This window comes from Pseudophryne corroboree, chromosome 1 (assembly GCF_028390025.1).
Source record: "Pseudophryne corroboree isolate aPseCor3 chromosome 1, aPseCor3.hap2, whole genome shotgun sequence".
Classification (NCBI taxonomy): Eukaryota; Metazoa; Chordata; class Amphibia; order Anura; family Myobatrachidae; genus Pseudophryne; species Pseudophryne corroboree.
Window position 1 is genome coordinate 168,781,747 of NC_086444.1, and position 14,482 is coordinate 168,796,228.

A 14,482-nucleotide genomic window follows, 5' to 3' on the forward strand; every position below is an offset into this window, starting at 1 on the left:
CATGGGCGACCGCCGTGATGTTGTCTGACTGAATCAGTACTGGTTGGTTTTGAAGCAGGGGCTCTGCTTGACTCAGGGCATAGTAAATGGCCCTTAGTTCCAGTAAATTTATGTGTAGTGAAGTCCCCAGACTTGACCACTGTCCTTGGAAGTTTCTTCCCTGAGTGACTGCCCCCCATCCTCGGAGGCTTGCATCCGTGGTCACCAGGACCCAGTCCTGTATGCGGAACCTGCGGCCCTCGAGAAGATGAGCACTCTGCAGCCACCACAGCAGAGACACCCTGGCCCTCGGGGACAGGGTGATTAACCGATGCATCTGAAGATGCGATCCGGACCATTTGTCCAACAAATCCCACTGAAAGATCCTTGCATGGAACCTGCCGAATGGAATTGCTTCGTAAGAAGCCACCATCTTTCCCAGGACTCGCGTGCAATGATGCACCGACACCTGTTTTGGTTTCAGGAGGTCCCTGACCAGAGATGACAATTCCTGGGCCTTCTCCACCGGGAGAAACACCTTCTTCTGTTCGGTGTCCAGAATCATTCCCAGGAAAGGCAGACGCGTTGTAGGAATCAGCTGCGACTTTGGGACATTCAGAATCCAGCCGTGCTGTTGCAACACTTCCTGAGAGAGTGCTACGCTGACCAACAACTGCTCTTTGGACCTCGCCTTTATGAGGAGATCGTCCAAGTACGGGATAATTATAACTCCCTTCCTTCGAAGGAGTATCATCATTTCGGCCATTACCTTGGTAAATATTCTCGGTGCCGTGGAGAGACCAAACGGTAACGTCTGGAATTGGTAATGACAGTCCTGTACCACAAACCTGAGGTACTCCTGGTGAGGTGGGAAAATGGGGACATGCAAGTAAGCATCCTTGATGTCCAGCGACACCATAAAATCCCCCTCTTCCAGGCTTGCAATAACCGCCCTGAGCGATTCCATTTTGAACTTGAACTTCTTTATATAAGTGTTCAAGGATTTTAAATTCAGAATGGGTCTCACCGAACCGTCTGGTTTCGGTACCACAAACATTGTGGAATAGTAACCCCTTCCCTGTTGAAGGAGAGGGACCTTGATTATCACCTGCTGGAGGCACAGCTTGTGAATTGCCGCCAGTACTACCTCCCTTTCCCTGGGAGCAGCTGGCAAGGCTGATTTGAGGTAACGGCGAGGGGGAGTCGCTTCGAACTCCAGCTTGTATCCCTGAGATACAATTTGTACAGCCCAGAGATCCACTTGTGAGCGAACCCACTGGTTGCTGAAGTTTCGGAGACGCGCCCCCACCGCACCTGGCTCCGCCTGTGGAGCCCCAACGTCATGCGGTGGACTTAGTGGAAGCAGGGGAGGATTTTTGTTCCTGGGAACTGGCTGCCTGGTGCAGCTTCTTTCCTCTACCCCTGCCTCTGGCCAGAAAGGATGCGCCTCTGACCCGCTTGCCTTTCTGAGGCCGAAAGGACTGCATTTGATAATACGGTGCTTTCTTAGGCTGTGAGGGAACCTGAGGTAAAAAAGTCGACTTCCCAGCTGTTGCTGTGGATACGAGGTCCGAGAGACCGTCCCCAAACAATTCTTCACCCTTATAAGGCAAAACCTCCATGTGTTTTTTAGAATCAGCATCACCTGTCCACTGCCGAGTCCATAATACTCTCCTGGCAGAAATGGACATTGCATTCATTCTAGATGCCAGCAGGCAAATGTCCCTCTGGGCATCCCGCATATATAAGACGACGTCTTTTATATGTTCTATGGTTAGCAAAATAGTATCCCTGTCGAGGGAATCAATGTTGTCTGACAGGGTATCAGTCCATGCTGCTGCAGCACTACACATCCAGGCTGAAGCAATAGCAGGTCTCAGTAGAGTACCAGAGTGTGTATACACAGACTTCAGGATAGCTTCCTGCTTTCTATCCGCAGGCTCCTTTAGGGCGGCCGTATCCTGAGACGTCAGTGCCACCCTTTTAGATAAGCGTGTGAGCGCCTTGTCCACCCTAGGGGATGTTTCCCAACGTAACCTATCCGTTGGCGGGAAAGGGTACGCCATCAGTAACATCTTAGAAATCACTAGTTTCTTATATGGGGAACTCCACGCTTCTTCACACAATTCATTTAATTCATCAGATGGGGGAAAAGTCACTGGCTGCTTTTTCTCCCCAAACATAATACCCCTCTTGGTGGTAACCGGGTTAACGTCAGATATGTGCAATACATCTTTCATTGCAGTAATCATGCATCGGATGGCCTTTGTAGACTGTACATTTGTCTCATCCTCATCTACACTGGAGTCAGACTCCGTGTCGACATCTGTGTCTACCATCTGAGCCAGAGGGCTTTTATGAGCCCCTGACGGCCTCTGAGTCGCCTGGGCAGGCGCGGGCTGAGACCCCGGCTGTCCCAAGGCTGCTGCGTCAGCGAACCTTTTATGTAAGGAGTTGACACTGTCGGTTAAGACCTTCCACATATCCATCCAATCAGGTGTCGGCCCCGTCGGGGGCGACACCACACTTATCTGCCCCTGCTCCGCCTCCACGTAACCCTCCTCATCAAACATGTCGACACAGCCGTACCGACACACCGCACACACACAGGGAATGCTCAGACTGAGGACAGGACCCCACAAAGTCCTTTGGGGAGACAGAGAGAGAGTATGCCAGCACACACCACAGCGCTATATAACTCAGGGATTTACACTATACAAAGTGATTTACCCAATAGCTGCATAAATATCTTATTTGCGCCTAAATTTATGTGCCCCCCCTCTCTTTATTACCCTTTTTGTATCAGGATACTGCAGGGGAGAGCCTGGGAGCTGCTTCCAGCGGAGCTGTGCAGGAAAATGGCGCTGGTGTGCTGAGGAAGAAGGCCCCGCCCCCTCAGCGGCGGGCTTCTGTCCCGTGTTTTATGTACTGTAATGGCGGGGGTTTCTACACATATACAGTGCTAGACTGTATATGTATGTTTTTGTGCAAAATGGTATTAAAATTGCTGCCCAGGGCGCCCCCCCCCTCCCCCCCCCCCCCCCCCCAGCGCCCTGCACCCTACAGTGACCGGAGTGTGTGGTGTGCAGTGGGAGCAATGGCGCACAGCTACGGTGCTGTGTGCTACCTTAATAAAGACAGGAGTCTTCAGCCGCCGATTTCATCGTTCTCTTCTGTCTTCTGGCTCTGCAAGGGGCACGGCGGCGCGGCTCCGGGAACGGACGATCGAGGTCAGGCCCTGTGTTCGAACCCTCTGGAGCTAAGGGTGTCCAGTAGCCTAAGAAGCACAAGCTAGCTGCAAGTAGGTAGGTTTGCTTCTCTTCCCTCAGTCCCACGTAGCAGTGAGTCTGTTGCCAGCAGATCTCACTGAAAATAAAAAACCTAACAAATACTTTCTTTTCTAGCAAGGTCAGGAGAGCCCACTAGGAGCACCCAGCTCTGGCCGGGCACAGATTCTAACTGAGGTCTGGAGGAGGGGCATAGAGGGAGGAGCCAGTGCACACCAGATAGTACCTAATCTTTCTTTTAGAGTGCCCAGTCTCCTGCGGAGCCCGTCTATTCCCCATGGTCCTTACGGAGTTCCCAGCATCCACTAGGACGTCAGAGAAAACTATATACATGTATTGCAGAGAGTCCGCACTTGGGACGGGCGCCCAGCATCCACTACGGACTACGAGAAATAGAATTACCGGTGAGTAAATTCTTATTTTCTCTGACGTCCTAGTGGATGCTGGGAACTCCGTAAGGACCATGGGGATTATACTAAAGCTCCCAAATGGGCGGGAGAGTGCGGATGACTCTGCAGCACCGAATGAGCAAACTCAAAGTCCTCCTCAGCCAGGGTATCAAACTTGTAGAATTTAGCAAATGTGTTTGAACCCGACCAAGTAGCAGCTCGGCAAAGCTGTAAAGCCGAGACCCCTCGGGCAGCCGCCCAAGAAGAGCCCACCTTCCTTGTGGAATGGGCTTTTACTGATTTAGGATGCGGCAGTCCAGCCGCAGAATGTGCCAGCTGAATCGTGCAAAAGATCCAGCGAGCAATAGTTTGCTTTGAAGCAGGAGCACCCAGCTTGTTGGGTGCATGCAGGATAAATAGCGAGTCAGTTTTCCTGACTCCAGCCGTCCTGGAAACATACATTTTCAAAGCCCGGACTACGTCCAGCAACTTGGAAGCCTCCAAGTCCCGAGTAGCCGCAGGCACCACAATAGGTTGGTTCAAATGAAACGCTGATACCACCTTTGGGAGAAATTGGGGACGACTCCTCAATTCTGCCCTGTACATATGGAAGATCAGAGACGGGCTTTTACATGACAAAGCCGCCAATTCTGACACACGCCTAGCTGAAGCCAAGGCCAACAGCATGACCACCTTCCACGTGAGATACTTTAGCTCCACGGTCTTAAGTGGCTCAAACCAGTGTGATTTCAGGAAATCCAACACAATGTTAAGATCCCAAGGTGCCACTGGAGGCACAAAAGGGGGCTGAATATGCAGCACTCCCTTAACAAACGTCTGAACTTCAGGCAGTGAAGCCAGTTCTTTTTGAAAGAAAATGGATAGGGCCGAAATCTGGACCTTTATGGATCCTAATTTTAGGCCCATAGTCACTCCTGACTGTAGGAAGTGCAGGAATCGACCCAGCTGGAATTCCTCTGTAGGGGCCTTCCTGGCCTCACACCAAGCAACATATTTTCGCCATATACGGTGATAATGTTTTGCTGTCACGTCTTTCCTAGCCTTTATCAGAGTAGGAATAACTTCATCCGGAATGCCCTTTTCCGCTAGGATCCGGCGTTCAACCGCCATGCCATCAAACGCAGCCGCGGTAAGTCTTGGAACAGACAGGGCCCCTGCTGTAACAGGTCCTGTCTGAGAGGCAGAGGCCATGGGTCCTCTGAGATAATTTCTTGTAGTTCTGGGTACCAAGTTCTTCTTGGCCAATCCGGAACGATGAGTATAGTTCTTACTCCTCTCTTTCTTACTATCCTCAGTACCTTGGGTATGAGAGGAAGAGGAGGGAACACATAAACCGACTGGTACACCCACGGTGTCATTAGTGCGTCCACAGCTATCGCCTGAGGGTCCCTTGACCTGGCGCAATATTTTTTTTGCTTTTTGTTGAGGCGGGACGCCATCATGTCCACCTGTGGCAGTTCCCAGCGATTTACAATCTGTGTGAAGACTTCTTGATGAAGTCCCCACTCTCCCGGGTGGAGGTTGTGCCTGCTGAGGAAGTCTGCTTCCCAGTTGTCCACTCCCGGAATGAACACTGCTGACAGTGCTATCACGTGATTCTCCGCCCATCGAAGAATCCTTCTGGCTTCTGCCATTGCCATCCTGCTTCTTGTGCCGCCCTGGCGGTTTACATGGGCGACCGCCATGATGTTGTCTGACTGAATCAGTACTGGTTGGTTTTGAAGCAGGGGCTCTGCTTGCCTCAGGGCGTTGTAAATGGCCCTTAGTTCCAGTATATTTATGTGTAGTGAAGTCTCCAGACTTGACCACTGTCCTTGGAAGTTTCTTCCCTGAGTGACTGCCCCCCATCCTCGGAGGCTTGCATCCGTGGTCACCAGGACCCAGTCCTGTATGCCGAACCTGCAGCCCTCGAGAAGATGAGCACTCTGCAGCCACCACAGCAGAGACACCCTGGCCCTTGGGGACAGGGTGATCAACCGATGCATCTGAAGATGCGATCCGGACCATTTGTCCAACAGATCCCACTGAAAGATCCTTGCATGGAACCTGCCGAAGGGAATTGCTTCGTAAGAAGCCACCATCTTTCCCAGGACTCGCGTGCAGTGATGCACCGACACCTGTTTTGGTTTCAGGTGGTCCCTGACCAGAGATAACAATTCCTGGGCCTTCTCCACCGGGAGAAACACCTTCTTCTGTTCTGTGTCCAGAATCATGCCCAGGAAAAGCAGACGCGCCGCAGGAATCCGCTGCGACTTTGGGATATTCAGAATCCAGCCATGCTGTTGCAACACTTCCTGAGAGAGTGCTACGCTGACCAACAACTGCTCTCTGGACCTCGCCTTTATGAGGAGATCGTCCAAGTACGGGATAATAATAACTCCCTTCTTCCGAAGGAGTATCATCATTTCGGCCATTACCTTGGTAAATATTCTCGGTGCCGTGGACAGGCCAAACGGCAACGTCTGGAATTGGTAATGACAGTCCTGTACCACAAATCTGAGGTACTCCTGGTGAGGTGGGTAAATGGGGACATGCAAGTAAGCATCTTTGATGTCCAGCGACACCATAAAATCCCCCTCTTCCAGGCTTGCAATGACCGCTCTGAGCGATTCCATTTTGAACTTGAATTTCTTTATATAAGTGTTCAAGGATTTTAAATTCAGAATGGGTCTCACCGAACCGTCCGGTTTCGGTACCACAAACATTGTGGAATAGTAACCCCTTCCCTGTTGAAGGAGGGGGACCTTGATTATCACCTGCTGGAGGTACAGCTTGTGAATTGCCGCCACTACTACCTCCCTTTCCCTGGGAGCAGCTGGCAAGGCAGATTTGAGGTAACGGCGAGGGGGAGTCGCCTCGAACTCCAGCTTGTATCCCTGAGATACAATTTGTACAGCCCATAGATCCACTTGTGAGCGAACCCACTGGTTGCTGAAGTTTCGGAGACGCGCCCCCACCGCACCTGGCTCCGCCTGTGGAGCCCCAACGTCATGCGGTGGACTTAGTGGAAGCAGGGGAGGATTTTTGTTCCTGGGAACTGGCTGCCTGGTGCAGCTTCTTTCCTCTACCCTTGCCTCTGGCCAGAAAGGATGCTCCTCTGACCCGCTTGCCTTTCTGAGGCCGAAAGGACTGCACTTGATAATACGGTGCTTTCTTAGGCTGTGAGGGAACCTGAGGCAAAAAAGTCGACTTCCCAGCTGTTGCTGTGGATACGAGGTCCGAGAGACCGTCCCCAAACAATTCTTCACCCTTATAAGGCAAAACCTCCATGTGTTTTTTAGAATCAGCATCACCTGTCCACTGCCGAGTCCATAATACTCTCCTGGCAGAAATGGACATTGCATTCATTCTAGATGCCAGCAGGCAAATGTCCCTCTGGGTATCCCGCATATATAAGACGACGTCTTTTATATGTTCTATGGTTAGCAAAGCAGTATCCCTGTCGAGGGAATCAATGTTGTCTGACAGGGTATCAGTCCATGCTGCTGCAGCACTACACATCCAGGCTGAAGCAATAGCAGGTCTCAGTAGAGTACCCGAGTGTGTATACACAGACTTCAGGATAGCTTCCTGCTTTCTATCCGCAGGCTCTTTTAGGGCGGCCGTATCCTGAGACGGCAGTGCCACCCTTTTAGATAAGCGTGTGAGCGTCTTGTCCACCCTAGGGGATGTTTCCCAACGTAACCTATCTGTTGGCGGGAAAGGGTACGCCATCAGTAACCTCTTAGAAATCACTAGTTTCTTATCAGGGGAACTCCACGCTTCTTCACACAATTCATTTAATTCATCAGATGGGGGAAAAGTCACTGGCTGCTTTTTCTCCCCAAACATAATACCCCTCTTGGTGGTAACCGGGTTAATGTCAGAAATGTGCAATACATCTTTCATTGCAGTAATCATGCATCGGATGGCCTTTGTAGACTGTACATTTGTCTCATCCTCATCTACACTGGAGTCAGACTCCGTGTCGACATCTGTGTCTACCATCTGAGCTAGCGGGCGTTTATGAGCCCCCGACGGCTTCTGAGTCGCCTGGGCAGGCGCGGGCTGAGACCCCGGCTGTCCCAAGGCTGCTGCGTCATCGAACCTTTTATGTAAGGAGTTGACACTGTCGGTTAAGACCTTCCACATATCCATCCAATCAGGTGTCGGCCCCGTCGGGGGCGACACCACACTTATCTGCCCCTGCTCCGCCTCCACGTAACCCTCCTCATCAAACATGTCAACACAGCCGTACCGACACACCGCACACACACAGGGAATGCTCAGACTGAGGACCGGACCCCACAAAGTCCTTTGGGGAGACAGAGAGAGAGTATGCCAGCACACACCACAGCGCTATATAACACAGGGATTCACACTATAAAAAGTGATTTACCCAATAGCTGCTTAAATATCTTATTTGCGCCTAAATTTATGTGCCCCCCCTCTCTTTTTTACCCTTCTTGTATCAGGATACTGCAGGGGAGAGCCTGGGGAGCTGCTTCCAGCGGAGCTGTAAAGGGAAAATGGCGCTGGTGTGCTGAGGAAGAATGCCCCGCCCCCTCAGCGGCGGGCTTCTGTCCCGCGTTTTCTGTAACTTAATGGCGGGGGGTTTTACACATATACAGTTAACAGACTGTATTATGTGTATTTTATGCCAAAAGGTATTATAATTGCTGCCCAGGGCGCCCCCCACCCCCAGCGCCCTGCACCCTACAGTGACCGGAGTGTGTGGTGTGCTGTGGGAGCAATGGCGCACAGCTGCAGTGCTGTTCGCTACCTTAATGAAGACAGGAGTCTTCTGCCGCCGATTTCATCGCTTCTCTTCTGTCTTCTGGCTCTGCAAGGGGGACGGCGGCGCGGCTCCGGGAACGGACGATCGAGGTCAGGTGCCTGTGTTCGAACCCTCTGGAGCTAATGGTGTCCAGTAGCCTAAGAAGCACAAGCTAGCTGCAAGCAGGTAGGTTTGCTTCTCTCCCCTCAGTCCCACGTAGCAGTGAGTCTGTTGCCAGCAGATCTCACTGAAAATAAAAAACCTAACAAATACTTTCTTTTCTAGCAAGCTCAGGAGAGCCCACTAGGAGCACCCAGCTCTGGCCGGGCACAGATTCTAACTGAGGTCTGGAGGAGGGGCATAGAGGGAGGAGCCAGTGCACACCAGATAGTACCTAATCTTTCTTTTAGAGTGCCCAGTCTACTGCGGAGCCCGTCTATTCCCCATGGTCCTTACGGAGTTCCCAGCATCCACTAGGACGTCAGAGAAAATGTTCTGTGAAGAACCATTTGGACTTTCCACAATTGAAGGTCCAGATGAGGCTTCGGAGCAGAGCAGTTCCTCTGGAGAATGGCCATGCATTCCTGTCTCCCTTCCCTCTTTTACATAGATCCCAGTTATGGAATATTAGAACTCTCTTAATTAAAAGTTTCACATATGTTTCTGTGAAAAAGAGTGTCCAACCCCATCACCAAATGTACCATCTACATACCATGAATTATATTTGCAAAGCAGAATCACATTTTTAAATATGTGTGCAATACAAGGCACATGAATATGTCTATCCCGCATTCAGCTGGCTAGACCTAAAACCACCAAAGTCGTTCCATTATGAGATGAAAATTTAGCTGCCATCTTGCTCCTTAATCTGTGCATTTCATTGTATAAATATGTGAATTTGCTAAAAAATAGTTGTATGACATGAAAGCATGGATGTACTGTAAATCCCAACCTTGTTGTGGCCCAAATGACGAAAACATGTGCTCATGCTGTTTCTCCCATTTGGGCCCTGAACTGTGTTGGGGCTGAGCATAATGGTTTATACTACAGGAGAAATCTGAAAATTAGAATGATTATATGAATAACTTGGAATCATTGTCATATGTGTTTGTATCCATTTATTTACATGGAAAACCGATTTCTGTTACTTTTGCATTAAGGGTGTGAGGGAACACAAGTGTCGGATTTGTGGTAGAGAATTCACTCTTTTGGCCAACATGAAGAGGCACATCCTGATTCACACAAACATCCGAGCCTACCAGTGCCATCTGTGCTTTAAAAGCTTCGTCCAGAAACAGACTCTCAAGGCACACATGATCGTCCATTCTGACATTAAACCTTTCAAGTGCAAGGTGAGAAAACTTGTTGTTAACATCAACCTTTTAAGTGATGTTAGGGATGACTTAGAGTGCTCTTTTATAAATTCCTTTAAGATTTTTTGGGTTAAAATGCTTGATTGCTTTTGGACAACTCCTCAGTAGTTCCACAAGCCCACCCCCATATACAATAGCAGCCACCATAGGGACGCAGCCAGTTTATAAGGTCTAGGAGGACAAGTAAAATATGAGTATTACAAGCACACCGTAGTTCTTATTATATGTGGATAATTACCAGTGTCCATGCTAGCAGGTTCTTCACCTACAGTAGTTCCCTTTCACAGAAAGCTTAGTGTGCCTACTAGTACTCATTTGCCCTCTGATATTTATGCATGAGCCAAAGGTGATTATGTAGAGAATCAAAGGCTATAATATATGTACTAAAGAACAAAACAGCAATCCACAGGAAGGGTTGGATATGAGCAAAGGACCGCCGGGATCGTGACTACATCCCGAGCCAAGGTCACCAACACCCACAACTAGGGGAGTACAGAGGGTAAGATCTAGGTCAGGCAAGGTCAGAAAGAAACAAAACATCAAATAAAAAGCCAAGGAGGGAAGTCAAATAAAGCCACAGCAATGTCATGATTAGCTGCAAACCAGCAGAGTAATGAGGCAGGCAAATAGGTGTGACTCCATAATATAATAAAGTTACACCCACGTAACTGGAAAGTAACCTGCCATGAACACTGTTGGCTCATCTAGAGTAGGATGTACATCAAAAAGAAACATTTGTGTAGATACTGTGTGTGCACACCACAAAGATGTATGTATCCGCCCATATATCATTTTTGCATATTGTTGACATATGTTGATTTGTGCCTGAAGGAATAGTGGTGGGATGCAGCCTTCAGGAGAGGACAGTAAGGGCATGTTCGTGTGATTGCATCATAATAGGATGTGTATGCATCAGCACACAGGCCTTTATGGAGGTTGCAATAATATACAATGATGATGATGACTATCAGCAGCAATATTAAGCAGTGAGGGATCAGTATGATTTTCCGATGGAAGGGATGCCGGCAGTTAGAATACCGACAGCGGCATCCCGTCCATCAGAATCCTGACAGCCCCCCAGTAAGCCCTCTAACCCTCCCCTGCCCCCTACCCTAACCCTCCCTTGTGGGTGCCTAACCCTAACCGTCCCCAGTGGTGCCTAAACCTAACCCTCCCCACTTTGTGGCTAACCCTAACCCTCCCTTCCCCGCTGCCAAAACCTAACCCTCCCTGCTTGATACCGAACCCTAACCTCCCCTGCTATGTTACCACCCCTCCCCGGTCCCTAACCCTAACCTACCCGCCCCTGCAACCTAACCCTAATCTTCCTGTTTCTGCCTAAACCTAACCTTCCCCTCATGCAGCAGGACGCCAGCACGTTACTCTGTCCGAACGATCAGGATGCCAGTTGTCGGTAATGTGACGCCGGTATCCCGTGTGGCGTCGGTATCTCAACTCCGGCATTGCCTCCTACTTCGGGATCCCGGTGTCGCTATATATGGTCGCACCGGAATCCCGTCTGCCGGGAAGCTAACTGCTTCCCGGCAGTGACATATCATGGGTGTGGAATGTGCAGTGCACCCACTGAATTTACTTACCTGTCTATCCTGCCAGCTGCATGCACCATTACTCCAGTGGCTTCTTTAGAAATATGGCACAGGCACCGTATTTCTGAATAAAACATAGTGCCAGCTCCATAGTTCGAAGATAACACTTCTGGTTAGACGATAATCAGATGTGCAAAGGCACAAGCTGAGGAGAAAATGGCCCAGACAGTGGGTAAAGGGGGCGAAACTGTTTTTAGGCATATAAGTGAAAGGAGAAAAACAAAATGCAGAATTCTAAGACTAAAGACAGAGACTGGGAGTCTTGTTGAGGGAGACACTGTAACAGCAGATCATCTTAATAATTATTTTTGGTCAGTATTCACTATTACAGAACTCTCAAAACTTAAGGCCCGTACACACTGGTCGATGTATCGGCCGTTCTCTTGAACGGCCGATACATCGCGGGACCGTCGGCCAGTGTGTACGGGTGATACGTCTGTGAACTCCGTCGTTCACAGACGTATCGCGTCGGCCGCGCAGCACAGCCGACAGCCAATATATCTAACGATATATTGGCGCGTCGCTGTGTGTGTACCACCCAGTGTGTGTGTGTCGCCCGCCCAGTTCATGACGTCAGTCCCCCGACAAATCGGGCTGTGTGTATGCACAGCACACTGCCCGATCCGTACATAGATATATCTGCAGATCAATTGATCTGCAGATATATCTAATAGTGTGTACCCACCTTTAGAGTAGATAAATCAATGGGGCCACATGGGATACTTAATGAGCTTAAAGGGGTATTGGTAGCACCATTAACAGAATTATTGAACATCTCACTAGCTACAGGAGTAATTCCAGAGGACTGGGAAAGAGCAAACATAGTACCACTGCACAAAAGTGGAAATAAGAAAGAGACAAGCAACCAGAGCCTTATATCAGTAGTAGGGAAATTGATGGAAACACTATTAAAAGAGTTGTAGATTATCTGAATGGATTTGTTGGGGGGAAGATCATGTCAAACAAATGTTATTGATTTTTTTTGACTGGGTGCCTAAAATAATAGATAAGATTTTGGATTACTGCCGGTATGTGCACTCCCGATACCCGCGGTATCCGACTTTTAAAAAATGGCTGCAGGGTTTTCCTCGCTGAAGACCCCGTGGTGCATGAAAATAAAAAAGATACTCACCTGTCTGGCGCACTCTGGTGGTCTTTCCTCCATCTTGCCACTGGGGAAGGGCTGCTGGGAGTCCCGTGGATGCTGGGAGGCTCCAGGGGTGCTGGTAGGCGCAAGAGCTGTAGGGAGATGTACTTCTCCCAGCAGATGGCTTAGGGGGGAATTTCACTGCAGGGGGTGAAGGTCACACACACTGGGGGACACTGTTGCAAACACTCACACACACTGCACACACCTCACATATTCACCGCTAGATGAAGAAGACCCCACTTCAGAAGGTGAGTATTTACTGACTAATAAAGCTAATTGGAAACTTCCAATTGCTTAATTAGTCCTCCGGGAGCGGAACAGGGTCCCAGAGCAAGTCCCAGTGATTTTCCCTGAAAATTACGCTGTGCGTTTTTTTTACATTTCCCATGTGCAATTGGATTTCCCCCTAGACTTTAGCAGACTATTAAAAAAACTTAAAAGCATGGGATTGATACTAAAATGGTTGAATGGATAAGATCTTGGGGCCTAATTCAAACCTGATCGCTGTTGTGCGAATTCATACAGCTGCCGATTATCGAATGACTGTGCATGCGTATGCACCACAATGCGCAGATGCAATGCCAAACAGCAACAGAATGGTGCAAAAATTTTAATCGCTAGGTGTACGCAAGGTGATTGACAGGAAGCGGCCATTTGGAAGTGGTAACTGGCCGTTTTTTGGGAGTGTCAGGAAAAAGTCTGGCGTGCCCAAGCGTTTTCAGGGAGGGTGTGTAACATCAGCTCCGGCCCCGAACAGCCTGTTTCTATCGCGCTGTAGGAGTAAGTCCTGGGCTACGCACAGGCTGCACAGACTATAAAATCATTCAATGGTGAGTGAGTTGCAAACGGATTTACAGCTGTCCGCTGTCTGGTGATGTTTTTACACGGCATACGCATGCATTCACACACTTGCACGGGGCAGGTTTTCACTCTGTCTGGGCAATGACTATCTGATCGCAGACCTCTGCAAGTTTGCAGAGGAGCGATCAGGTCTGACTTAGGCCCTTGGTTACAGGATAGAAAGCAGAGAGTTGTAGTAATTGGAGTGCATTCACAGGAGGGAAATGTTACCAGTGGAATACACCAGGGATCTGTACTTGGACCAGTGATTTTTAATATCTTTGTAGGTGATATTGAAAATGGTATTGAAGATAAAGTATGCCTTTTTGCAGATGACACAAAGGTATACAACTGGGTAGACACACCAGGAGGGGTAAAACAAATGATTAATGATCTAGGTATACTAAAAGAAAGGTCCAAAGAGTGGCAATTAAAATTTTATGCTAAAAAATACATAAGTCGCCCATAACTTTATTGTGACACACTTAAACATATATATACTTAAACTAGCTTAGCACTAAGAAATAACGTTACGGACACCAACTGCTAGCTTTAAAAGGTCAACAGGCATTTATTGTTTGATGACCTAATTTTAAGTATGTATTGGAGGATGGCAAAGAAAGGCGCTACCAACTCACCAGCACCAGTCAACTAGCGTAATACCAAATAACCTAGGAGGGGACTTACCACCGCCTGCTAAAGCATAACCTGCATTGTTTAGGACTTACCACCCTTTACTCTAGCAGAGCAATGGACAAAACCGCACGGGAATGTCCGTAGTCCACCCGCAGGGGGAGGACACACTCCCCGTATTACCAAAAGGGGGTGCCCCACAATGACCACTTATGCAAGATTTTGACCACTGGCTGGTAGCGACTTTCCTGTCAAAGCCAACAATAATGAAACAGAAGCCAAAATAGCGAACCAAAAGTCAAAGTGAAAAAATTGTAGGGTGGGTGGGAGAGGCTTCAAAATAGCAAAGAGAAAGTTGGCGCCCGGGACCTGCCTATAATTACTGTATTATACACCCCTCCTACAATCTCTCTGATAGGCAGACAAGAGCACATGACCCAAAATTAC

The 14,482-nt window shown here is 49.0% G+C and overlaps 1 protein-coding gene across 2 annotated transcripts in view; it reads left to right on the plus strand.

Moving 5' to 3' along the window:
- The window catches only part of ZNF366 (zinc finger protein 366), a 136,627-nt gene that overhangs the window by 74,142 nt on the left and 48,003 nt on the right, over nt 1–14,482 (plus strand). For both annotated transcript variants that reach the window (XM_063963880.1, XM_063963881.1), the window contains one exon: nt 9,593–9,784. In XM_063963880.1, the coding sequence (XP_063819950.1) occupies nt 9,593–9,784 (192 nt within the window). The remainder of the gene's footprint in view (nt 1–9,592; nt 9,785–14,482) is intronic.